The sequence below is a fragment of the Somniosus microcephalus genome, chromosome 12 (genome assembly GCF_052327205.1).
Source record: "Somniosus microcephalus isolate GS21.2 chromosome 12, FLI_Smic_1.0, whole genome shotgun sequence".
In the NCBI taxonomy this organism is placed as follows: domain Eukaryota; kingdom Metazoa; phylum Chordata; class Chondrichthyes; order Squaliformes; family Somniosidae; genus Somniosus; species Somniosus microcephalus.
The window spans coordinates 81049410-81075959 of NC_140998.1; the positions used below are offsets into that span (position 1 = coordinate 81049410).

General features: G+C 40.6%; 1 protein-coding gene across 5 annotated transcripts in view; it reads left to right on the plus strand.

Annotated features, from left to right (window-relative positions):
* The first annotated feature begins 523 nt into the window (after positions 1–523).
* Positions 524–26550, plus strand: part of samd4a (sterile alpha motif domain containing 4A) — a 191612-nt gene continuing 165585 nt past the window's right edge. The window contains exons 1-2 of one of the 5 annotated variants that reach the window (XM_086003216.1): positions 524–759; positions 1950–2483. In XM_086003216.1, the coding sequence (XP_085859342.1) occupies positions 2288–2483 (196 nt within the window). In that variant the 5' untranslated portion in view covers positions 524–759; positions 1950–2287. Of the gene's footprint in view, positions 760–794; positions 1036–1949; positions 2484–9939; positions 10175–26550 lie in introns of those variants that run through there. The other 4 variants (XM_086003219.1, XM_086003215.1, XM_086003218.1 and 1 more) reach the window with 4 other exon arrangements.

The following is a 26550-nucleotide window of genomic DNA, read 5'->3' on the forward strand; positions in this document are numbered from 1 at the left end:
CACTCTCTGGGTGAAGAAATTCCTCCTCATCTCTGTCCTAAATGGCTTACCCCTTTATCCTTAGACTATGACCCCTGGTCTGGACTCCCCCACCATTGGGAACATCCTTCCTGCATCTAGTCTGTCTAATCCTGTTAGAATTTTATAAGTTTCAATGATAGGGTGGTAGGTGCAGATTCAATAGTAGCCTTCAAAATGGAATTGGATAAATAATTGAAAGAGAAAAAAGTGCAGGGATATGGGGAAAGAGCAGAGAGAGTGGGACTAACCAGATTGCTCTTGAAAAGAGCCCGCATAGACTCGATGAGCCGAACAACCTCCTTCTGCCGCTGTACTAATCTATGACCACTCAAGCTGAGCAATTCGGCGAGAAAGTCTGCCGGTATTATAGAGGGGGGAAAAAAAACCCGCACCAGGAATTGACCCCGATCACGTGGTGAGACGCAGCGCGCCCCCTCCCTCCCCCAGCTGGGCCGGGGCGCGTGCACCGAGCCGCTAGGCCGCGCTCTTTACCGTATGTAAACAGTGCGGGGGGCTGGCGATCCTGTGCCGGCCTCAGCTGCTGAAGGAAAGGGGGGTCCCGCAATCAAAACCCGCCGGAGGAGCGGGTTAATAAGAATAATAAATCGCTGGTGGAATTTCACCTTCTTGTCTAATTAAAACCGACATTGCGCGCGCTTGTGTGTGTGTGTGTTTTGTTTGGGAGGGAGGGGGCGAGCGCTTAGCAACGGAGCGGTGAGCGGGCGCGGAGCCAGGCCGGTAAGTGCGAAGCGGAGGGAAGGGAAGCCCAGCTTTGTATAAATACCCGGGGGCGGGCCGCGGCCTCTATTTCTGGCCGGCCCATGACGTAATGCTGTATGTTAATGATCAGTGTGTGGGGAGGGGAGGGAGGAAGCGGCCGGGAACAAGCCTACAAATAAATTCAGCTGTGGAGACGACGACGACGGCGGCTGCCGTCGGCATGGCCTCACGGAGCGGCGCCAAGTGAACCTGGGCCGAGCCGAGCCTAACCGGACTGTGCCGTGCTCGCAGCAGGTTAGTGTAGAAATGCGGCGGCCGTTGCAGCTGTAACCGGGAGGAGTCCTTCTGAGTCACATTTATTAATAATCACACACGCTGCGCCTTTCATGTTATTTTTAGCCGCTTTGAGGATCTGCTTTCTGTTTTGAGGATCAGTAAAATTGTGTTGGATTTTTGTTAACGTTTGGGTATTAAAGATGGTTTTTTTTGACCGAACCTGAGATCCTCTCCCTTTCAGTCCTCACATTACCACAGCTTAACTTTTCCTAGTAGGCGTCTGAGCGAGAGGAGGGGCGTTCATTTTCTATATTTAAAAATAAGAAACTATATTTTAAAACTCGTCTGTTTGTTTGTAAATTAAACTGTCCCAGCTCTCGCTGACAGACGCCTGTGGAGTTGCTGTGAGTTTCCGCAGTGTTGCACGGGGCAGGGCACCGTTAATATTAATGTGGTTGAGGTCCATCATGAGGGTTTGAAGGTAGGGGTTTATTCTGACAGACTGACATGGAAAATCCCGGGTAAGGCGATGGCTGCAGACGATCGCGTATTTGAGGTTTGGGTGGATAGTTTATTTTAGTCTCAGTCAGTCTGCATTGGGCCTAAACCCAGAGGAATTGCGTTGCTCTGCATTGCTTTTGGAAACGTTTAAACACAGTCTGGTGGCTGGCTGCTCTTCCAGCCTCGTATAAATCTGTCGTTTCAGACCATATTATCTTATCGTTTCGAGACCATTTGTAGACTTTAGGCGCTTTGAACGCTTAATTACAAACCTAAAGGAGTTTCTGCATTATAATTTGTAATGAATTACTAGTTACTGCAGGCAGAGGGAGGGGATAACAGAGATCCATCGTTTCAGCATAAAGTTTGAACTATTTATCATTCAATGACGGTAAATTTCAACGGCCGTTTTCTTTTAAATTCCCTTCCAGCTTTGACCATGCATGAGAATGCGGGCGTTGAGGATTAAAATTGACACCGTGGGGAGAGGAGATCTAGAACCTGAGATCTGCTAATTCTGACAGGTGATATACTTGTAGTGCCTGCTCGATTTTTGTCCCACTGTTGCTTGCCGTGGAGGAAGAGGGAGCGTGTCAACAGTGACGTTATTCTACAGAAAAGGAAAGAAAAAATCGCAACTCGATCCACACAAAAAAATGTGACAACCCCTCCTCTACATGCTTCTGAGCTTGAGATTTTTCGGGGGGTGTCTTGTGTCGAAGAATCCCAACGATATAAACTCGCAGAGTGCTGAGACTGTTCCTTAATCATGATGTTTCGAGATCAAGTCGGCGTTCTTGCAGGATGGTTTAAAGGGTGGAATGAATGTGAACAAACTGTAGCTTTGTTATCCCTGTTGAAACGAGTGAGCCGGACCCAGGCTCGTTTCCTTCAGATTTGTCTAGAGCATTCTTTGTCCGATTGTACCGAGCTTCACATTCTCGAGGGAGAGGCAAATGATCCCGGTAAGTTTTAATGCAACTAATTATTTTTTATGCTGCTTTTTCCTAGTTCGTATCCGAGATTGACGCGAAACACTTGCAAATTAGTAATTCGATATATAATTGTGGCTTATAACCTTTTAATTGACAATTGGTGTATTTCATTGCGGTATACAAGCAACATCACATCAACGTAAGGAGTAAAACGCTTTGATGCATCTTGTTCTGCAATTTCCTGTGTAATAACCCAGTCATGTCACGTAGAGTCTGGGTATCCTGTGCTTTCTGGACAACGTGGCTTGGTTTCTTTTCCGACCTTTTAGTTACACGTAGCTTTATACGGTATCACACACAGATGCAGATCCTGGTTAAATAAATATATCAAACTTTGTTTATTCTATTTACGAATTTCGCCATTTCATCTTTATTTGACCGTCAAACCAAAAGGAAGATATTTAAATCGCTACTGGGAGCATATTCTGATTTTAGGAATAGCGCCTTTTTCACTCAAATTGAGTGAAGGCTAAAAGTCTGAGTCGACTTCTGTTAGAAATACCGTGTCAGTTAAATATAATGCAGGACCCTACAGCAAATAATTTAGAAAATTTAATATTCAGTCTCCGTTTGGAGAGAGACACATCGCCATACTTGTAACAGAAACTGGGGCTGAAAATATTATGAAAAATAAAAATCCTTGTACTTTAATGCTTCACCCTGCCCTATGCAGCAGATATAATGTGGTAGGATTGACTTATGGAATAGTGGAACCTGGAAAAATTCCGCCCAAATAGTTGTTTAAAATTGACTAAAAGTTGCAGCACCAGATCAAATTATGTATATCTTCAGTTTTTTTTCTAGGGAATACAAAGGGTGTATTGGGGAGAAGTAATAGAAGTCTGTGTTCACCGATTGGTGGAATTCTTTAGGCTTGATTGCAGTAGGATACTGAACAGAGCCCTTAGTGTTTACTCAGAGAAAAGAATGCACAGTCCTCTTCCAGCTGTTCCATATTAGAGCACGGAGCCTGCAAGACTTGGCAGCTGTCTGTACTGCCATTTGCTGACAGCCTCCAGTACTATGCTCTGCTGCTAGGATATTTATGCATGCATTCAGCAAGCAACGAGAAAACTATTCTAGTCTAAATCTGAGATCATATTGGGGGATGGGAAGGTAGAATTTGAATGTTTCCATATGTAGTTTGTGATTTTAAGATACAAAATTACAGGGGAAGGCCATTGATTAATATTTGGTTTCAAAATAATAGTAACAAGACTGCATTGGTGCATCAGAAGTTGGGTGTGGAGTCAGAAATATACAGTATTTGGTGTACAATATGGGTGGAACAAGCTCCGTATTAGTGATAAGATCGTCAGTGAAGTATCTCCTCTGTTAAATTGTTATCCTGTTACTAATGCACAGATCAGTCTAGAAGCATAAAATATTAGAAAATGTCTTGCTTGAAGCACAGAATCCTAAATGGAAGTTGCATTAACTACCAGCAGCTCTCTGGCTCTTGGTTGTTTTTTTCATGAGCCTTTATTTGGTTTACAATCTACACTGAGAAGGGGGAACCCTGCCATGAAAGGTTACAAATTTTCACTTTCTACATTACTTTCCTGTTCTACCCACAATGTACTGTATATTGCACGATTATTCCTCACAAGGAATAGGTGATATTTTGTGCCCAGCAGTTAAGCACAAACATATGTTTGTAATTATTTCCTAGACGAGGGGAAATTCTAATCGACTGTATTCAGAGCAGTCATAGTTTTGAGTACAATGATGTTCAGTTCCAAAGACTGATGTAAACTTTTGTGCCAATCAGAAATAGGAAATAAACCTATAAACTCTTTTTTGATATGCAAACCTGAAAAATCAACAATAAACTGAGATTTTAAAAAATCCTAACCATTCCACAGCTGAGTATAACTTATTTTAAAAGAATATTGCTATTCAAATACTGTAATATAGTGACTGTGTTTGGAGAAGTAACTGAAAATTGGTTAGACATTGGCTCAGATAGGAAATAGTGACCTTAAGCAGCTAGGAAAGGATATAGGATCATGGAACTAATTTGGGTTAGTGGTCAGCCATAGGCTTCAGTGCTTGCTTAGAATTGAACTGATAATAGTTAAAGCTGGACAACCCCTTCACTTTCTTTTACTTCCCAAAGCAATCTTGAGTCTGAAAAAGAAGCCCCTGATTCCTATTAAACATTTTGAGGCGTTGCCATATTAAGTTGTATTTGTTTACGATTTGAGCAGTCACTAGCCTTGTTGGGATTAAGATCATAGGCTCATGTTCAAACGCGTGCAAAATTAAGGCACATGGGATTGGGGGCAAGGTATAGACTTGGATAGGGAACTGGTTGGCGGACAGAAAGCAGAGAGTTGGAATAAACGGGTCGTTTTCCAAGTGGCAGGCAGTGACTGGTGGGGTACCGCAAGGATTGGTCCTAGGACCCCAGCTGTTCACAATATATATTAATGATCTGGACGAGGGAATTGGATGTAATATCTCCAAATTTGCAGATGACACAAAGCTGGGTGGGAGGGTAAGCTGTGAGGAGGATGTTGTGAAACTCCAGTACGATTTGGTCAGGTTGGGTGATTGGGCAGAAACATGGCAAATGCACTATAATGTGGATAAATGTGAGGTTATCCACTTTGGTGGCAAAAACAGGAAGGCAGATTATTATTTGAATGGCAATAGATTGGGAGAAGGGGAAGGGCAAAGAGACCTGGGTGTTCTTGTGCACCAGTCGCTGAAGGTAAGCATGCAGGTGCAGCAGGCGGTTAAGAAGGTAAATGGTATGTTGGCCTTCGTAGCAAGAGGATTCGAGTACAGGAACAAGGATGTCTTGCTGCAGTTGTACAGGGCCTTGGTGAGACCGCACCTTGAGTATTGTGTGCAGTTTTGGTCGCCTTACCTGAGGAAGGACATTCTTGCCATGGAAGGAGTGCAGCGAAGATTCACCAGGCTGATACCTGGGATGGCAGGAATGACGTATGAGGAGAGATTGTGTCGATTGGGCTTATACTCACTGGAGTTTAGAAGATTGAGAGGGGATCTCATCGAAACCAAAAAATTCTGTCAGGCTTGGACAGACTAGATGCAGGAAGGATGTTTCTCATGGCCGGGGAGTCCAGAACCAGGGGTCATAGTCTAAGGATAAGGGGTAAGCCATTTAGGACTGAAATGAGGAGGAATTTCTTCACCCAGAGAGTGGTGAACCTGTGGAATTCTCTACCACAGAGGGCGGTGGAGGCTAGTTCATTAAATATAGTCAAGAAGGAGTTGGATATATTTCTTAAGGCTAAAGGGATCAAGGGATATGGGGAGAAGGCAGGGACAGGGTACTGAATTTGGATGATCAGCCATGATCTCATTGAATGGCGGAGCAGGCTCGAAGGGCTGAATGGCCTACTCCTATCTTCTATGTTTCTATCTAAGTCATGAATGTGTAACTGACAAACCTAAAGGTGAATAAATTGAATAAATTTAGCTGCATAGTGTGAAATTGTGGCATTTCCCCCCTTTTGGGATTAATTTAGTAACAGGAGTAGGCCATTCAACGCCTTGAGCCTGTCCACCATTCAGTTAAATCATGGATGATCTGTACTTCCATATCCTTTGATACCCATCCCCAACAGAAATCCATCGTTCCCCTTTTTAAATTTCAATTGACGAGAGAGAGAGAGAGAGAGATGCTTCCTGAATTCATTCCTAAATGGCCTAGCTCTAATGTTAAGATGAAGCCCTCTTGTTCTGGATTCTCCCACCCCTATCAAATCCCTTTATCATTTTATACATCTTGATTAGATCTCCCCTCGACCTTCTAAACTCGAGGAAATACAAGCCAAGTTTTATGCAACCTGTCCTCCTAATGTAACCCTTTAAGCCCTAGTATCATTCTTGTGAATCTGCACTTTACCCCTTCAAAAAATAACGGCCTGGAATTTTGCAGTGGTAATGATGGCGAAACTGTCAGCATTTGCCGTCATTACCCCTCTGAAACTGACAACTTCAGGATTTAACGCATGCGCAGATAAAAGTGGAAATCTTGAAGTTGCGGTCAGTCATTCCCTGCTCCGCCACAGACTGCGCAGTGGAACTCCCTATAGCCAGCAAGTTGAACTGATGAAAACTTAAGCTTTTCCGATCTAATCATTTTTAAACACCCCATAAAAAGTTAACCCTTGTTGGGACAGGTGTAACTGGGTTTTTAATGGCATATTGACTGCTGAATAACTGTTCTGGCCCTGAAAAACTAATTTTATATTTGTGTAATGTCAAATTTCTCCATTCTGATTAAAAATGACTAGATTTTTAAATTAAAAAAAAAAAAAAAAAGTTAATCATATTTCAGCTTCTACCTTAACCCCATGTGTATGTCTCGATCTTTATTTTACTTTTTTAAAATTTTACAGAGACAAAATATGATCAGTGCTTTTTATTTCCTGGTTTGCTCTCTGAGAATTCTTCAATGTGATTGGCTGCTTAGACAGCTTGATGACATCACTGCTGCTGTACGTTAGGGATTCCCTTTTGAGAGTGCTACGGTCAAATTAAGTTTGAGAAAGCTAAAATTTGTGCCACAGAGATCTTTGTGGGCAGCATTCTTTGAGATCAGCAGCGATTGTTGTCGCTTTGCCGCTGACTACAAATCTCGGGCCAATATATCTTTCCTAAGGTTCTGTGTCCAAAACTGATGCAGTACTCGAGATGGGTTATAACCAAGGCTTTCTACAGCGGAAGCATTAATTACTCGCTTTTGAATTCCAATCTCCTTTAAATAAAGTTGAATATTCCATTAGGCTTTTTGATTATGTTTTGCGCCTGTGCACTAGCTTGTGGGATAGAGTTAGCGCCCTTCCTTCTCCCCAGCCCCTCCCATCAAAACTCCTCATGATTTTCAACTAGCGGATTGTTTTGAGAGCGAGTGAGCCTCACAACTGAGAGATTCATGCCCTGGAACTCAAGCCATCTGATTAGGAGATAGGCGTTCTATTGCTCAGACTATTGAATTGTCTTACTCTTTGCAGCTACTGTATTTATTTATTTATAGATTCTTGTGTCTAAATACTGAATTTCTGCTTTTGATTGACTTGCCATAAAAAAAAGTTCCAAGTCTGAGCTATGTGGGATCTGAGAAGAATCTTGTAAGTTGTATTGTTTGGTATTCTGAGATTTGTTGCGTACTAGTTTTAAGAGTTATTCACCGAGACTTCAGTCAAAATATGAATCTGTTTAAGAAAGACATCGGGGGGGGTGGGGTGCCTGCTCGCCTTTCTTTCTCAGTTACCCACCCATCAAGAAAGTTGGTCGGCTCAGCCTTTGAGAGACGATCACTGTAATGGAACTGTACTTTTTTTTAATGAAGAAGGAACAAACTTGCATTAATATAATGCCTTTCACAACCTCCGCATGTCCCAAGTGCTTCGCAGTCAAGTAAGTACTTTTGAAGTGTAGTCACTGTTGTAATGTACGGAACCATGGCAGTCAATTTGCTCATGGCAAATCCCATAAACAACAATGAGACAAATGACCAGATAATCTGTGTTGTGATGTTGGTCGAGGGATAAACATTGGCCGGGTCACGAGGAAATCGCCTAACTTTTCTGTCCACCTGAAACAGCAGACGGGGGTCTAGGTTTAACATCTCATCCAAAAGACAGCACCCTCAGTACTGCATTAAAGTGCATGCCTGGATTATGTGATCAAGTCATGTAGTGGCTCTTGTACCCATAAATGTTAGTGTTAGTACCAAATGTGGATGGCAAAAGTAAATCCTGATAGTATTTCCAGCAATCTGTACGTACCTACACATAGTGCAAATATTTAAACTCTCAAATCCTGCATGTGAGGAGGAGAAAATGTAGCATTTAAGTCTGGCGATAAATTATGACTTTTTTTAATTGATCTAAAATCCATCAACCTGTAAGTGTGTATTTCATTTGAAACCTGATCTTTGAAAAACTGGCTCTGTTGCAATTAAACAAATGTAATTTCTATGAGGTCTTGAATTTATTAGCTATGCAACTAACTCATTTATTGGCTAAATAATTCAATCTGAGGGTTCGCTGACATTAATGTATCTAATGTGCAATACATTTACATTTTTTACCTAATTTTTTTGATTTCATGTATACAAAGTACTCAATGAAATTAAATCTTAAAGAAAATTATCAGATTAGTGGGAGACTATTTTAAAAGATATGCAGGTGTTGAAAATGCCACATTGATGCACAGCATGTGCTTTGAGTCATTTTTTTTTGGTGTTGCATTAATTTAACAGCTGCGCCTGTTTTGTGCCAGCTATTTAAAAATGTTTTGCGTTATGTGCAATTAGGGTTAGATATCTTTAAACTCTCACTCTGGAGAGAGCTTAAGCATCCAAATTGCATTTTAATACCTACCTACATTATCCTGAATAACACTGCTTTATGTAAGTTTCCAATTTGTTTGGCTTTTAATTTATTAGTGTATTCAAAGACTAATATTATACAGGTCACCTAATTGGTGGTAGTCTGTTACAAAGGCATTGCAATTTTGTCCCTTTTTTTTAATATCGCATCAGTTAGTAATTAAGTAATTACAAATTGTTTATTAACAGCATTTGTTTAACCTTTCCATCTGCTTTTATTTTATGTAATATTTATCAATAGGCTTGAATTTTTGGTCATTGCTAGTGGTTTTATCTAAGAATTTTTCTTTTAAATAACACACACGCAAAACTATTTAAAAAATCAAAACTAAGAATCAAGGTGTCAAAACATGCATTATCTTACTGAGCTTATCATGCCCTTCCTGCCCAATTCTGCAGTTTGCTTGGATCGTGCAAGTTAAGCCAAGTTTGCTCCAAGACTCAACAGTGTTGCTCATGAAATTATAGGCAGGGTGTGAAAGTGGTTAAGTACTTCCTGCTCCTTCAGGGGAAATGCCTTGCTCTTAATGCTTTCCCATATTAGAGATTGTGAACGAGGGAGAATGAAGGAGGAAAACACATTTCAGCAGCCCTTGACACTAATGAGCTTTGTTAATCAATCAATGTCAATATTGGCTACTAGGTGTGAAGATTTCAAGTTGGAAATTTCATGTGATTACAGAATTGACCAGAAAAACCAGGAAATCCAAAAGCCTTTTGTTAGTAATAACTTCAACTATTTTTTAAAAAGGACATATATTTGTCTCCACACACATCACTTGGGAGCTTCTCTCCAGGACCCTGCGATAATCGTAAACCACAATGGAGCAACAGGTTTCTAAGAAACCTTTTATCTTCGAATCTCAAATTGATCTTTAGATATATTACATGTAAAATGTTTGTATCTGTTGGGAGGTAATTGTTAACGCAGCTAGTCATTTTCTTTCAAACCTTCAAATTAACCAAGTTTTTTTTAATGCCTTTCTCCATGCTTGTTAGCCAAGTTTAGTAACTTTATTAAAATAGCATCAAATTAGGCAATTGGTTGTCCTGTTAATACAGTAATCACTAGTTTTCAGTAGAAAAACATACATCATTTGATTTGTGCGACTGCAAAACAGTCTTGGTCATGTAATTTTTGTTTCATGTATTTGTTATATAATAGCCAGCATTCTCAACTGAGGAATGACTGACAGAAATCAAAAATCTGATGGGATACTAGTATTGGTTGACCCCATTCAAGTGTTTGTGGATCAAGAAAATATCTGTATGATGACCAGAGCTGGAGGTAATTTCTACACTGGTTTCATCTTTAATTGAGTAAGGAGTATGTTACTAACTTAATGTCCAAATGGTTTCGATTATCCATTTCAGTAGAACATGATTTAATGTATGTACATTAACTTTCTGCTTGGGAATACTAGTGTAATAAATCATGAAGGATGATCAGGTGACTGGTTTACAGTAACTGAATAAGTCAAGTTCCATTTTCATTGTATTGATATTTTCTAGGGGATTGTATTGTGCAATTCTTGAAATCCATCAACTGGTTCTTTGCAGTCAATGGTCTTTATTGACTTCACCAATCTGCTTTTGTTTTCACTGAAAAACTCAACTTGTACTAGATTTATGTTGAACTTTCATTGAAATTACATACTGTAATGTAAAACAAAAACTGAACTTGAAGGATTTCTAAGAAATAAAACTTTATCTTGCAACCCTTGTACATGAGGAGGGGGAGTAAAATGGAAACATTGATCAGTTGTGTACCACACAGGCCTTTAAAAATGGCTTTACACTAACTTTTGGATTCTGAATTACCAAAAGTCACATTTATGTAAACTCGCTATGCTTTTCTGGAGGAGGGAAGGTTAAATCCCTTGCTCAGTGTAATTTTTTTTAACAATGGTCTGAACTTTTAGATTTGATTATCAGCATCTGTTTTGTAACTAGACACAAAGGAACAATTCTTGCCTTTTTATCTAAATATAGTTCTTTATTCACCCCTTTTCCCTTGAAGGAACTGATTCCATGATGATTATGGTTCCATGGGCACTAGTCGCCCTCCTGTACTTTGCCCAAGTAGTTATTCTTCCTGTGAAGCTTGGCTGTGAGAGGCTATTAAGACGAGAGGCCATAAGCTTGATCGTGTTGTGTGCACCAATTCCCAGCAGGGGCGGATAGATAACAATTGGGCATAGAAGCCGTTCGGAATGATTTCTCTTCCCCATCCGTAACACTGGGGCCTTGAAGTCAGTTGTGGCACTTCTAGTTCCACCCTAGCTGAGATCGGTTAGCTTAGTCCAGATTGTGTTTTGATCTTTGGATATTTTGTGGTCCGTATGGCTTAACCACTCTATGGATAAACTTGCTGAACCATTAGGGAGCTCCTACAATATTTACTTCAACTTTAGAAAGCTGATGGTGAAAGTACATTCTTAGTAGCTGTGTGTATTGGCTTGTGAATACTGATATATTTTGCATTAATTGGCCAGAAAATACTGTAGCTCCAGTTTATCTGTGCCAGCCATTCTGACTCTGCTTTTAGCATCTTACCTAGCTTCATATGAATCAGATGGTTTAGTTCATGACCTATATAAACTTTTGGGAGCAGCATCTAAAAGAATGAGGTAGTATTTGTGTGACTCCCTTTTCTATTTCATCAACTGTCTCATTTTAGAGCCTGGTCCGATCAAACCATTAATTGATGTTTTTGAAGCTGAAAGCAAGACCATGTTACTTGGTTCTAACCAATTATTGTGCTCTCCAGAGTCCGCTTGTGAATTTTTAAATTTGTAATCTATCTTGTTCTGAGCTCAGCAACTTTAGCCAGTGAGTAGCTGAGCCTAGCCCCAGGTTTGATATCTGGGATGGTCTGCGTTAGCTAGCTCCTGCCAGAGGGGAAGCAGGAGCACTCCTCAGCTAGAGAAGGGAAAATATACCACTCATTGCTATTCAGTGAACTCTGCCTGTGTGCTGGCCAAGCTTGGCATAGCTGCATACAATGGAACCTTGTGGGCTACATCTAAAGTTTAAATCCATGTTCCTATTAATTTGCGTATATTTAAAGTTGTGATACTAACACATCTTGCTGTTCCAATTTAGAATTTATCTACCAGTAAGTCAACAGTGGTAACAGCTCTTTTGAAACCTGTAGACTCTTGCATTCAAACAAGACAAATCGGCAAACAAGAAATACAAGTGCAAAGACCGAGTTGCTGCTGGATTGCAAGTGTGACGTCCTTACTCTAGGGAGATTGAGGATCCTAACACAGATTATTTTGCATTTTCTGTCAATTTGCAGCTAAGACTGAAAATTATTATGATAGAAAGTTTGAATCTTGAATTGAGAAATTGCTTAGACTGTGAGGAAAATTGTATTTGAATCTCCCTTTTTGTATTAAGGTGAACAGTAGCATGCTTATACAGGTGGGAGGGTGAAATGCAAACGGCATGCTATTGGTGCCCTTCTGACCTGCAAGCTGTAATGATGTGTTGGTCAGCACAGGTTCTTGGTATTTGTGGGAAATGATCTGCACCATGCTAACTGTTCCATCCACCCCCCCCCCCCCCCCCCACCACATAAGATAATTTGTGAGGTTAAGAACCAATTTAAGGCATCTCATCACACCCCCCAACCCCATCATCTCTATTTTCCCTTTGGGCAGAGTTGATGTTTTTTTAAAATTATTTTTCCCATATTAAACTTTCTATTTCAAAAATCCTTCCTCCACATTCTGTCCTTTTTTGGAATTTGATTGGAACATTCTACAATTTGTATGAATGTTGGGTGTCTGTGGATTAGACTTTGAGGTATTGCAACTCCCAATTGATTTGAGTGTGATAACTTTTCCTTTCAATTGCCTATATCTTGAATAGCCATGCTTGTGTCTAGTCAGAAGCTCTGCATCTTTTTGGGTGGAGGTGGAATAGATGGTTTCATCACCTATTTCCATTCATAATTGCCTTTCAAGAAGGTTTCTGTCTCCAATGTTCCCTCTTTTTTGGTGTGCGGTCCCTTTAAGTGGCTGCGCGGCCCATTGTAATTTTCACGCATGCGCGGTTTCTCCCATGTAAAAGCTGGTGAGCGGCCTGCGCGGGACGTCCAGACTGCTGTGCGGCCACACAGCTTAGCGGGAACATTGCTTGAGACTTGTACCATTTTTGCCTGCTGTCATGAGATTTGGCAAAATGTATGCTGCCACTGTTTATGCTATAAGGGCTGCCTGCTCTTTCCTGTTGGACAACTTATGAAAATCTTTGCTTGGGGTTAGAGGGGTTGTTCTATAGTTTGGGCATGACTTTGGATTGTCTTGTTGATGCTGGCTTTCCCAATTGCTGATTCTGTTCCTTTGCTTTCCAACAAGGTAAGTATGATCTTAAATCTAATGGATTCTGTTTTGGGGGGTTGGGGTGGTCTTCTGATCTATCATTTCCTACATGTTGGATTCCCAGGCAAGTGTTCAGGCTTTTTTTGGAATGGTTCAGCTGACACAAATGGCTGTTACACAGTTCTATCCTATGATTTTTCCATAAACATAACGAGCTCCTTTTCTTGCAAGTGGCTTGGATAGTTGATTTTAATTGTAAAATTTCTAATGAAGAATGGAAGGCTTTTAAGCTGCAGGTTCCAACCGATCAACCAGCAACTGCCTGTGAAGGGAGGAGGGGCAAAGAAACGACTACATGGCATTGTGGTTGCACTATTTATGTTCTGAAGTTATGATAATTGGAGAGGGTGTGGAGGAGTTGGCTCCCACTTGCACATTTTCTGGATTTGTCCCTTAGCTGAGCCATTTTTGGCCACAATACTGTAGGCGGTAATGTCAATCACAAACATGTCTGTCACACCCAACCCCATTGCATTGTATCATTGATCTTCCTGTGGATTTGATTAGGACATGATATTTAATTAACGTCCTTTTCACAATACACTATTGCCATCCAGTTCTCTGGAGACAAGTGATGACATTTCACTTGACATGAGGGTCTGCTCTTATGAAAGTTATGAAAGTCTCTGTTTTTTGTATTTCTGCTCCTTGCAAAGTGGGGCGAGGGTGTGGGAGCTCTGTGCCTGTACCTTTCCTTTTCCATATTATTGTTGTTTGCCTGTTTATTGTTAAATATCATCATTGTGATGGTAACCTGTATGTTGTTGGAATGATTTATCAGTGCCTTGAATTATAAATTCTGTTACTCCTGTCCAGAAATGTGTGTATATTTCAATTGATAACTTTTTGTTGAAAGTTAGGCATTAAAAAGCTCTGAAATAGACATGTGAACGTGTTGCCACAATAGTTTGCAGTTCCATGTACAGAAACTTGCTGCAAACAAACGAGCACAGATCCACCATTAAATTAATTACTATTCTGCGAAAATGAAGCTTTGTAACTCTATCTGTACAGTTTAATGTCATCTAGCATATCTGCACCACTTCCTTTGCAAGGTTTTTTAATAACTTTTTATGTGGGTGGCGCAGCATTTATTGCCCATCCCTAGTTGTCCTGAGGACATTGAGAGACAACCACATTGTGTGAAACTGGAGTCATGTATAAGCCAGACCAGGTTATTTTCCCTGAAGGGCATTAATGAATCAGTTGGGTTTTTATGACATTTTTGGCAGATTTCATAATTCTATTCTGGTTCTAGTCCACTTGGTGAATTCAGTTTTACAGCTTGCCGTGGCTGAGTTTGAACGCGTGACTTCTGGGTTGCTAGTCCAGGACCATAACCATGACTTGTGTCATTGCGCCAGAAGCCAAGCAGCTCCTGTTTTTTGTTGTTGATTGGGATGGGGTATAAGGAGAAATTAAGCTTGAACAAATAAATATAAATAGCTGTTAGACTAGCTAGAAAATGCTTATGTAAATACTGGCTTATGTAATTCTGAAATGTTCTTCTGCAAGCTGGGGAAGCTATGCATGTCACCAGAAAGTAGAAGAATTTGGAGGGCAACCAAGTCTGAGGAGTTTTAGAAGGCTTTTAAATGCAGAGGGGTAACAAGGTGAAGTGGCTTTCAAAGATGGTTATACAAGGCTGGCCATAATGGACGAAGTTTGGCCCCTTGTGAAACAGAGGACGCTAGGGGCAATCATGTCAGTTTGGCTCATTTGGTATCGCTCCCGCCTTCAGGTTAGAAGGTTTTGGGTTTGAGCTCAAAACTTAAGCTAGGCTGACATTCATTGTGGAACGTACAATTCTTCAGATGAGACAAATGAGGTTCCTTTTACTTGTTGAGATGGATATTAAAAATCCCATGGAACAAATCGAAGAGGAGCAGGAAGTTTTCCTGGTGTATGAGCCAACATTCCTCCCTCCTCAAATTTCATCAACTGGTCATTCATTTCACTGCTGTTTGTGGGACAGAATGGCTGCCACATTGACCTAGGTAATGGTAATTTATTAATCTTAAGTTGGAGGGTAGTGGATACAGATTGGAATATTATAGCTGAAAATTTCATGTATGGTGGAGTGAGGCTGTGGTTGGGGGGATGAAATTAAAAAAAATTACTATGATCTTGAAGTCTTTGTTTGCTTTTCAACACTAAAATGCTTAATATTAAAATATGTATTTACATTTTGCATGTTGTATGTTTACAAAAAATTCTAATGTTGGTTATAAAATATCTATGCTCAATTAATTTTCCAAATAAATGACCAGACTAAACAGCTGACAATAGTTATGTATATATTGTTTCCATTTTTTCTCTCTCTCTCTCCTCTTTTTCTTTCTGACTCTGCTCACCATTGACTGACTGGATTCTCTCTGCCTTTTCATGTCTTTCTCATGGCACTCCCACATTTCTTGGCTCCTGCATACTGAGCACCCATGCCTCCTCTTCCTCCTGGTGTCATTCTCTCTCTCTTTTTCCCCCCCTGGAAAAAAAATCTCCACACTATGTATTTGTTAGTGGCACCCACAATCTTCTTTCCAGTGTTCCCATGCCCAGTAACACCTTTCCCCAATTTCCCATGCCATAGTACCACCTCCCATCATTGCCAAACCCAACACCTCCTTTTCCCCCTCTTTCTCCTCCCCCAAACCCCCATTGGACTGCCAAATTGAAACACCCCGTTCCTACCAGACTTTAGTACCTCCTTCCCAATCTAGCCAAACATACAACCAGTGCTCCCACATCCATCAACCATCTTCTTAGTTCTTGCAGATTTTCGCACCCACTCATGCACGCTAATGTCCCCGCATTCTATGCTGCTAAACCTCGGGGCTCGCCTTCCAATATTGCTAACTTCGACAGGCTGCCTCCTCTCCCAACTAGCTAGTATTGCTACATGCAGTTGCTACAACTACTTCCTTCCTACCTGCAATAATATATTTCCTACCTGCAATAATATATTTCCTACCTATAATAATCATTGTCAAGCTTTTAATAGTAATCAAAGCCACTGATTTGTAGTTTGCACACACATCTATAATTATTGAATTTGTGCCCAAAAATATCTGTCGTACTCCTATCATAGCACAATTTGTCTTATTTAACCACTGTAAATCAGTGTTTTGATATATTGAGTGTTACTGTGAATTAGAGGATACTTTGTTTTATGCTATGTAACATTAAGGGAAATCTATTAGTAATATATTGATGTGTAATACTTGCTCCCTGTCATGCTATGTTTAATAGCTCAAAGTAAAAAAGCAGCAAATCAGAACTGAAGAGGCAAGGGACTTGAGAGAGAAAAAACCATGAAAGCAGCTTAAAAAAAATTACAGCTGAGAAACTAGTAAGGATTTGTGAAAACATCCAATCTGAATGGCCAGTCACTAGAAGTTACAAATAAAAGAATGTCAATCAAATCATTTGTAGTAATAATGGGGGAAAAAAAGTCATTTCATCCATTATTTTTTGTAAGTAAATTTGTAATGTCCAAAATAAGATTTTCAACAAAATAGCATGAAAAACTTGCACAACATGATGAACCTTTTCCCATAGAATTGTCTTTTATTCTGTTCATTAAAGCATTTACTTTGAGGTCTGTTTGAAAAGTCTGGGCTTTGACTGGATCACTTTCTCCAGAGTAAGTGTAGGTCCCTACTGCACATGCAACCTAGGGTTAATTCAAGGAATGTTTCATTTTAAATACTTGTTCTTTTTCTCATGTTTTTTAAAAAAAAACAAGTACGAGAGAGATCTATATGACTGACTTTGCTTCAAAAAAGTAATTGGCTGTGAAGCAGTTTGGGATCCCTCTACCCTGCCAATACATATATGAAAGAAAATATAATAACCAAGCTCTTAATTTATAGCTTAACTGCAGAGTTGTGGGATTCAATTGCAAATGGTGGTAAAAATCCCAGAGTACAATGTAATAAAAGAGATTTTGCATTATGTATTGGCCCTTACAATATATAGCATAATGCACCAATGTGGCACTTTAAAATAATGTATTTATGACTCATTGTGACCAGCATCATGGGATTTCCATGAGCAGTAATAGAAGAAAATAGTTTTGCATGCTGTATACACAGGTGTTTGAAAACATTTTATTAGCTTCCAAAGTGCCTTCCTATATGTGACTACCCTGAGCTACATATTTTGAGTGTCGTCTTGTTGCATTGGACATCACACTCCTACTGTTCACTGAGAAATGTGCTGGTCTCTCTAATTTAGAATTCTGCAGTATAAGTTGAGAAATATTTAGAATCCAAGCATTCTCAAAATAACTATTAAAAGTGCATGTTTGGTGCTGAAATATTACTACAGTTCTTGAAATTGATGATGTACAAGTATAAAAAGGCACATCTCTAGATTTTCTGCATTGAATGTTCGATGAAGCTGTTTGAGACTTGGTGATGCATGAAACACTCCAACAGAAAATGAGCTTGCTGTAACCTAATCTATTGCCATCATGTTTTATCTTTTATTTGGCTTGTGCTGCTGTTTACAATGGCGTGTGTGTGCGTGCGTGTGTCACCTTTAACACAGTGAAACATCCTAAGGCGCTTCACAGGAGCGTTATAAAACAAAATTCGACACCGAGCCACATGAGATATTAGGGCAGGTGATCAAAAGTATGGTCAAAGAGGTAGGTTTTAAGCAGTGTCTTAAAGGAGGAAAGAGGAAGCGATGCTGGGATGTTTAGGGATTGAATTCCAGAGCTGAAGGCACGGCCACCAAGGGTGGAGCGATTAAAATCAGGGATGCTCAAGAGGCCAGAATTAGAGGAGTGCAGATATCTTGGAGGGTTCTGGGGCTGGAGGAGATTAGAGATGGCGAGGTCATGGAAAGATTTGAAAACCAGGATAAGAATTTTAAAATCTAGGCGTTTGATAAAGTGCCACATAATAGGCTTGCCAGCAAAGTTGTAGCCCATGGAATAAAAGGGACACTGGCAGCATGGATACGAAATTGGCTAAGTGACAGGAAACAGAGCCGTGGTGAATGGTTGGTTGTTTTTCGGACTGGAGGAAGGTACACAGTAGTGTTCCCCAGGGGTCGGTTCTAGGACCACTGCTTTTCTTAATATATATTAATGACTTGGACTTTGGTGTACAGAGCACAATTTTAAAATTTGCAGATGACACAAAACTTGGAAGTATAGTGAACAGTGAGGAGGGGAGTGATGGACTTCGAGAAGGCAGACGGGCTGGTGGAATGGGCGGACATGTGGCGGATGAAATTTTAATGCAGAAAAGTGCAAAGTGATACTTTTTTAGGAAGAACGAGGAGAGGCAATATAAACGAAAGGGTACAATTCTAAAGGGGATGCATGAACAGAGACCCAGGGGTATATGTGCACAAATTGTTGAAGGTGGCAGGGCAGGTTGAGAAAGTGGTTAAAGCATACAGGATCCTGGGCTTCATAAATAGAGGCATAGAGTACAAAAGCAAGGAAGTTATGAACCATTATAAAACACTGGTTCAGCCTCAACTGGAGTATTGTGTCCAATTCCGGGCACCGCACTTTAGAAAGGATGTGAAGGCCTTCGAGAGGGTGCAGAAAAGATTTACGAGAATGGTTCCAAGGATGAGGGACTTCAGTTACATGGATAGACTGGAGAAGCTGGGGTTGTTCTCCTTGGAGCAGAGAAGGTTGAGAGGAGATTTGATAGAGGTGTTCAAAATCATGCGGGGTCTAGACAGAGTAGATAGAGGGAATTGTTCCCATTGGCAGAAGGGTTGAGAGCTAGATACAGATTTAAGGTGATTGGCAAAAGAACCGAAGGTGATGTGAGGAAAAACTTTTTTACTCAGCGAGTGGTTAGCATCTGGAAGGGTGGTGGAGGCAGACTCGATCGTGGCTTTCAAAAGGGAATTAGATTAAGTACCTGAAGGGGAAAAAAATTGCAGGGTGACGGGGCAAGGGCAGGGGAGTGGGACTAGCTGAACTGCTCTTGCATGGGTTCGACGGGCTGAATAGCCTCCTTCTGTGCTGTAACCATTCTATGATTTTAACTGGGAGCCAATGTTTGGGTGATGGGTGATCGGGACTTGGTGCGAGTTAGGACACCGGTAGCAGAGTTTTGGATGACCAAGTTTACAGAGGGTAGAACATGGGAGGAGGTAACAAACATAGAAGATAGGAGTAGGCCATTCGGCCCTTCGAGCCTGCTCCACCATTCAATGTGATCATGGCTGATCATCCAAATTCAGTACCCTGTCCCTGCCTTTTCCCCATATCCCTTGATCCCTTTTAGCCTCAAGAAATATATCCAACTCTTTCTTGAATATATTTAATGAACTGGCCTCCACCGCCCTCTGTGGCAGAGAATTCCACCGGTTCACCACTCTGGGTGAAGAAATTCCTCCATTTCAGTCCTAAATGGCTTACCCCTTATCCTTAGACTATGACCCCTGGTTCTGGACTCCCCGGCCATCAGAAACATCCTTCCTGCATCTAGTCTGTCCAGACCTGACAGAATTTTATAGGTTTCGATGAGATCCCCTCTCAATCTTCTAAACTCCAGTGAGTATAAGCCCAATCGACACAATCTCTCCTCATATGTCATTCCTGCCATCCCAGGTATCAGCCTGGTGAATCTTCGCTGCACTCCCTCCATGGCAAGAACGTGGCATGGATGAGAGTTTAAGTAGCAGAGGAGCTGAAGTAGGGGCAGAGTCTGGTGATGTTAGATGTGGAAATAGGTGGTCTTAGTAATGGCACGAATATGTGGTCGGAAGCTCATCTCTGGGTCAAATATGACAGCAAGGTTGCAAATAGTCTGGTTTAGCCTCAGACAGTTGCCAGGGAGAAGACTGGAGTCGGTGGCTAGGGAACGGAGTTTGTGGCAGGGACTGAAGACAATGGCTTTGGTCTTCCCAATAAGCCAATCTTGTAACTTTTTAAATCCCAGTTTAATTTCTCCACAATCCTAATGTTGTCATTGATTAAGACCACGTGCTTTCTCTCTTGACTTTTTTACTCGCCAGAAGATGCAGCTTCGTGGTGTGTGGAAAATATTATTTTTTCCAGAAATCCGATGCAAACAAATTGCATTTGGAAAAGATGAGCTATCTTGTTCTATGGTCATTTTCCTCGCCTCAATTTATTTCCCCCTAATTTAAAGGTTTTGATGCCGCCTGCCATCTATCAGCTGAATGTGCTACGTATGCCCAGTCCCCCCTCGATGGTGGTGTTGGTTGTGGTTTTGTTGTTGTGCCACTGTCAGTGAAACAGGCCATTAGTAGGTGTGTGAATGTATGCAATGATTTTCCCCATTTTGTTCCCTTGCCTTCCCTATGAGGAAACACTTGGCTTCTCCTGGGTATTTCTCCACAGCAGTGTGGCTGAGAACAGGAACTCTGGAATGACTGGTGGGAACTCATTTCCTACATCTGAGGCAGTATGTGTTAATATTCCAATGGACTGCAACTGTACTATAAATGTTTTACAATAGTCTGCTGATGTAATATTGTATAGTTTATGCAATATTTAGTTGATTATTTGCTTATGTAATGTATGTTGTGATGAAATGGTGGGATTAAGTTCTCCTGAATGATGCAGTATGTAGTGAAAAGAAGTTGATTGTTTTGGGTAGATACAAAGTGGGATCCACTTAGCTTAGAGAGAGGAATATTGCATGATTCCACCGATGTTCAGAGTGGCATATCTTACCTCAACTCTAAAGCTGCTAGTAGTAGCTCCGATAAGCTGTGTTTCATCTGAACCTAGAGAGAGCGCAGCTGGAGCATGGCGTGATCAGCTTGGCTACCTTAATTGTGTGTGTGCTTTTCTTTTTATAAAAAAAAGTCAAAGCTTATCTGCAGTTTTCAAAACTAATCAAGGATGCCTATTTTTGTCGGGCGTCTGATCTTTGGCCGCTGTCACCTTATTTATGATTGATACTGGGGTGCTGTCAGTGCAGCATGCTAATGTAGATCGCCTGCCACAGTTTTGTCCTCTATCTTGTGCCCTCACTGGAAGATGCTGAGTGTAGGTGTGGCATCCTAGAGGGAGTGAGGGAAAATTCTGCTATCAGTCGTCATTGGCATGCTTCTGAGAGACTAGAATGAAAGTGCCATTGATCGTGGCCGGAGAACGAGAATGAATGATGTGGTGAAAGAGAGGGCAGATATTTGGTAAACTCTACTTCTTTTATTAAAAAAAAAGCAACTATTTTGATATTACACTTTTATAATAATGCTCATATAAGGAAGATGTGAAGCACTTTGCATTGAGGAAGAAGGGAAAGGGGTAAACGGGCAAGATTGAAATGGTTGGTAGTACAGTCAATGATATAAGGGATTTTAGAAACTTTCGGAATTGGGATCTAGGCGAGAGTTCCAGAGAGCTGATCTATAATGGCCAAAGGTAACTGTGACCGAGGGAGCAAGGAACAGAGTGATCTGGTATGGGAAGAGCAGAGGCTGCAGAGGGCACTTGTGGCTGGAGCAGACCATTAAAGTGGATTCAAGAGAAAAGGATTTGAAAGTGAGGACAGTCAATTTTCTAGGGCGTAGAAAGTCAGTGCAGCTTGGAATAGACAGGAGTGATGGTGCAGTACTTAGTGACTGAGGATGCAGGCCATGCTATTTTGAATATTGTAATTTGTGGAAATGGCTACAAAGAGTTAGAATTGAGCTTTTAAAATGATAAAAGCATGGCCTAGGATTTCAGCAGTGAAGGGGAGAAGCAGAATGGAAGAAAGTGGCATTTGTAAAGGAATGCATGCAGGGGAGAATGATTAGCTTGGATTCGAGCAGTACCTGGAGGTTCTACATTTCCTGACTTGGCTGAAGGCATGTAGGTGCTGGGGGGAATCAAAGCATTTGGCCTCAATTCTGTTAACATTAAGTTGGAGGAAATTTTTGGTCATCTTGTCCTTCATGGAGAGTACAGCAAGCCTTTGGATCAGTGCAAAAAGGAGGAAAAGACAGAGCTTCATTTATATTGTACCTTTTTTAATGTCTTCAGGATGTCTCAAAGTTCTTCACAGCCAATGAATTACTTTTGAAGTGCAGTCACTGTTGAATAGTTAAATGCAACATCCACTATGCACACAGCAAGATCCTACAAGCATCAAATGAGATTTATGTTGTAAGGTACTTTGTGGCTTTGGAAATTTCAGACTCTTCTGCAGCTTAGTCAGTTGGTGATTTGTTAGTAATTCAGTAATGCATACTCTTAAACCAGTAGCCTGTTAACAAGTGATATTAAACAAATTGAATTTTTAAATAAAAAGTGGCCATACCACTTATTCTGTACCTTTTTATGGACACATCAAAGCCAAGCTAAAGGTTGATGGCATATTTAGTGGAACACTGCTGTGCTATGCTATTGGTCCATATTTTCCGATCCCTACGGGTGTGAACGAGCTGTGTACACACCCATAGGGACTTCGCAAGTGCCGGTTTCAGGCATGCGCTAAAAACCGACACTTCTGATCTGTCACGAATCCTCTTGATAGATCATCCGCCTGCCCTAGAGAAGTGCCTCTGTGGGGGGAGAGTTTCGCTTTCTGCAGAACCTCTGCCCACTGAAAACCCTTAATCTTACACCTGGTAAATGCAGGCGTAAGGCCTGCTTTTACCAGCATGAGTTTTAAAAGTTTTAAAAAAAAATGTTTTTCACTCCTATTGGGCCAGAACTTCGGGTCTCCACGGGTGAGTACGCACGGGGTACTTGCGTGTAGGCCCAATGAATGTGCTAGTTTCGTGCATGCACTGCGCATGTGCGGGAAACCGGAACTTCCGTTCCGTTAAAGGAAGGAGTTCACGGGTCCAACGCGTGTGCCGGACAGGCAGCGCGTATGCCTGGAACTTCTGTTTTTTTTCGTGGAGGGTAAGTCTCTGGGAGCTACGCTTGTAAAAAGCAGTCGCAAGGCCTGCTTTTAACAAGGTAAGTGGTGAATTGAGTTAAATTAAAACATTTTTGCCACAAGTTTATTATTTTTAAATACTTTAAAGAAAGGTAAGTTTATTTTTTAGCCCTGTTAGAAACTAATTTTTTTCAAATTTAAATTATTGTTTTAAAATAATTATGTAATTATTTTTAAAATGTGATTTTTAAAAAACATTTATTTGAAGTTTATGTTTTGGGGCTGAATTGTAGTCATAGATTTGACAGGTCTTCCTGTCCAATCCATGAATACAGATTCCCTGCTACCATTGGTTCTCCATGGCCCACGTGATCCCAGGGGATGCTTCGAACTAACTGCGCCCCTGGGATACGCAAGCACTGCGCGCCGGCAGTTGGAGCAGGCCCAGGATCGGAATCCCACGCAGGCCCACAGCTCAACGGCCGGCGCACTAGGTAAGTGCAGGTCGGAGGCTTGCACCCGCGGGAAGCCTCCGACCCGAATTTCTGGGCCATTTATAATTTTTAAATACTTTATATAAAAAAAATAAAAGTTAAGTTCATTTTTAGCCCTGTAAAAAAAACTTTAATTTTCTTTCCAAGAATTAAATTTTTGTTTAAAATATTCAATGTAATTTTAACTAATTTTAAAAACGTGATGGTTTTTAAAAAAAAAAAAAAAAAAATGTATTTAATGTTTTGATGTGTTTTTTGAGTGATCCCCATTCATACTTCTGACTGGTCTAAGCTGAGACCTGTCAAGTATGAAGGGGGATTCCCTTCTTCCATTGGTTTTCCATGGCCCATGTGATCCCAGGGACGCTTGCGAGCCACATATGCCCCTGGGATACCTGGGCCCTGCGCATTTTGTAGAGCAGAGACCCAGTAGCGGAAATGTCTGGACCTCCAGAGCCCTCCGGTAAGGGCATAGATTTTTTTCCAGATCGGAGGCCTCCGCACGCAGGAAGCCTCCGATCAGAAAATACGGGTCAATATTTTTTTCATGGATAAGACTGCAAACCTAGTCAATGCAGCTAATGGTCTGTATTGTACTTATGGCTTTTCCTACCTAATCTAATTAGGGGTTGTAGTATACACAATACAATTCAACTTTTCTTAACCTTGCAATGAGCATGAGGGATGGCAGAAATAGCAAAGTGAAAACACATGAAGATTGCTATGAAGTTAGTTGGTGTTGAAAAGGTTTGCAGTGGTACTTGGAAAAATAGATTTTTTTACCATAGTGGTGGCTGCCGAAATGCACTGCTGAGCTGTTTAAAGAATGAGTCCAAACAATTTTTTGAAGTACCATCAAGTCTGTCACACTGGAAATAACTGAGGATTGACAACACACAAAGCATTCTGCATGGTTGTGTATTTACCCTCCAGAGGTTTTTGCTATAGAGGAGGATAGCTTAATTTATCAGTTCAACCGTAATCTAATTGGTTTCCTAGGAGAGAAATGGTCAGGCAGGAAAACTGCAAATAGCTCCTTGCATTATGCCAGCATGAGTGGTGAGGAAAGACTTCTAATGTTTATCAGAAAACTTGTAAAACCGTAGTGTTGTAAAAAATTTGTGCATGTTCCCAGTAACCTGCAAACGGCTTGGATGACAATAGGACTCTTTTTGCAGAGTGGGTTCAGGGATTTGAGGGGCATAATTAGACTGAGGAGACAGATTATCTTTATAAATAATTGTCCCATTTGCCTGGAAAGACACTTGGTGCCTCAGAGCAACAAAGATTATCTACCTTCCCCAAATATGAAACATAATCAACCTATGCATGAAGGCATAAGATATTTCAATGTTATCTACTTGTGCTACCTAATGAGCAACATGATTGAATTCATAGAGAGGGTAGAAGTGATGGGCAACATCTGTCCCCTGTAGGCTATGCAGATTAGTCACTGTGCATGGAATAAGATGACTGAGCAGACCATCAAAAAATCGTGCTTCGGCTAGGGTTTTCATGAGTAAAGCAATTAAGGAAGAGCCTTCTCTTACAGATGAAGCTATAAATAAGCTAGCACATGACAAAATAAACTTCCTAAGTAGATAACACTGACTTTAACATGTATACACATGGGTGGTAATCAGGAAACCGGTGCTGAGCTTACAAATGCAGAAATCCGATGCTGTCACGCTGAAATATGAGGAGGAAGATTACAACAACAGTATGCACGAACTGGTAAAGCATTGGTAATTGGTGGGGAGGAGGGGAAAAGTGCAGGTTTCCACGAATGTTGAATGATACCAATGTGTAAAAGTGGCCTAGTATGCTACAACCTGTGCAAAAAAATAATTCAAGGAAGAATGACATAGCCCAGTAGAAATTTTTGATTAGAGCCTGAACTACTGTAATATTGTATGTAGCAAATATATAAACCTATTTTAATACAGTACTGTATATTGTAAATATTTTAATAACCTGTTATTATAAATCCGCTACTGTATGCTACACACTTTAAACCAGTTTAGATAACCCTGTTTCTGTACATTAATGTACATATGTTTAAACTTCTTGACCAGTTTTTATAGATAGTGTAGACACCAAGATAAACACTAGTAATTTTGCAAACATGATTCCCACATACAGTAAAGGATTAATGTTCAACATCTCTAACAGAGAATTGATGTGAAGATTTTTGGATGTTTTGAAGATTTGACTCCGTGTTTCTCCATTGACCCCTTCAGCTTTGATGTAGTCTAGTCTTAATTCAAAGTTGCTTAATACAAATTGTAACATTTTCCAAGCAGAAGTTACTGAACTAACAGGAGTAGACTGAATATGGAGACTCTACTGTAGCAAATCTGAAGGTTGAGTAGAGTCACCTTTTGCTTTACATCAGCAAGTCTGCCATTTTAAATTGGCAGCTTGTATGATGTCTTCAATCCTGACGCCCTACTTATCCAGCGCTAGAGGTCATGGTGCCTGACAATTTGAACAAGTATGGGAAAGAATTCAAATACAAAAGGTTAAAGGTGTATGGCATTAGGATCTTCAGTGCTTGCTAAATATAGATAATCAGAATTTGTCTTTGTTGCAGCACTAGGAAGGAATATTCTTTGACCTATAGCAGTGCAGCAAATGTTTCAATATAGTATTATACCATGTTTTAAACCCCATGTTGTTTAGCATCTCTTGGTATAAAGTAACAAGCTTTGGTGAAGCAATCTCAAAAATAGAATCTTCAATAAGATCTTGGATTTTATACAACAATTTAGCCATATTTCAATATTTAATGGCTTTATTACAGTAGTTTTTACTCTTGATTTGGTCAGATGGTATTGATTATTTCCTCAAACAAGAAACCTACTTACAAGAGTAGTTCTTGATTCATGATCATGAACAATGTTGGTGTGTAGTTTTTTTTTTATATAGTGTTAAAATGCAGCTTGGTAGCTAACT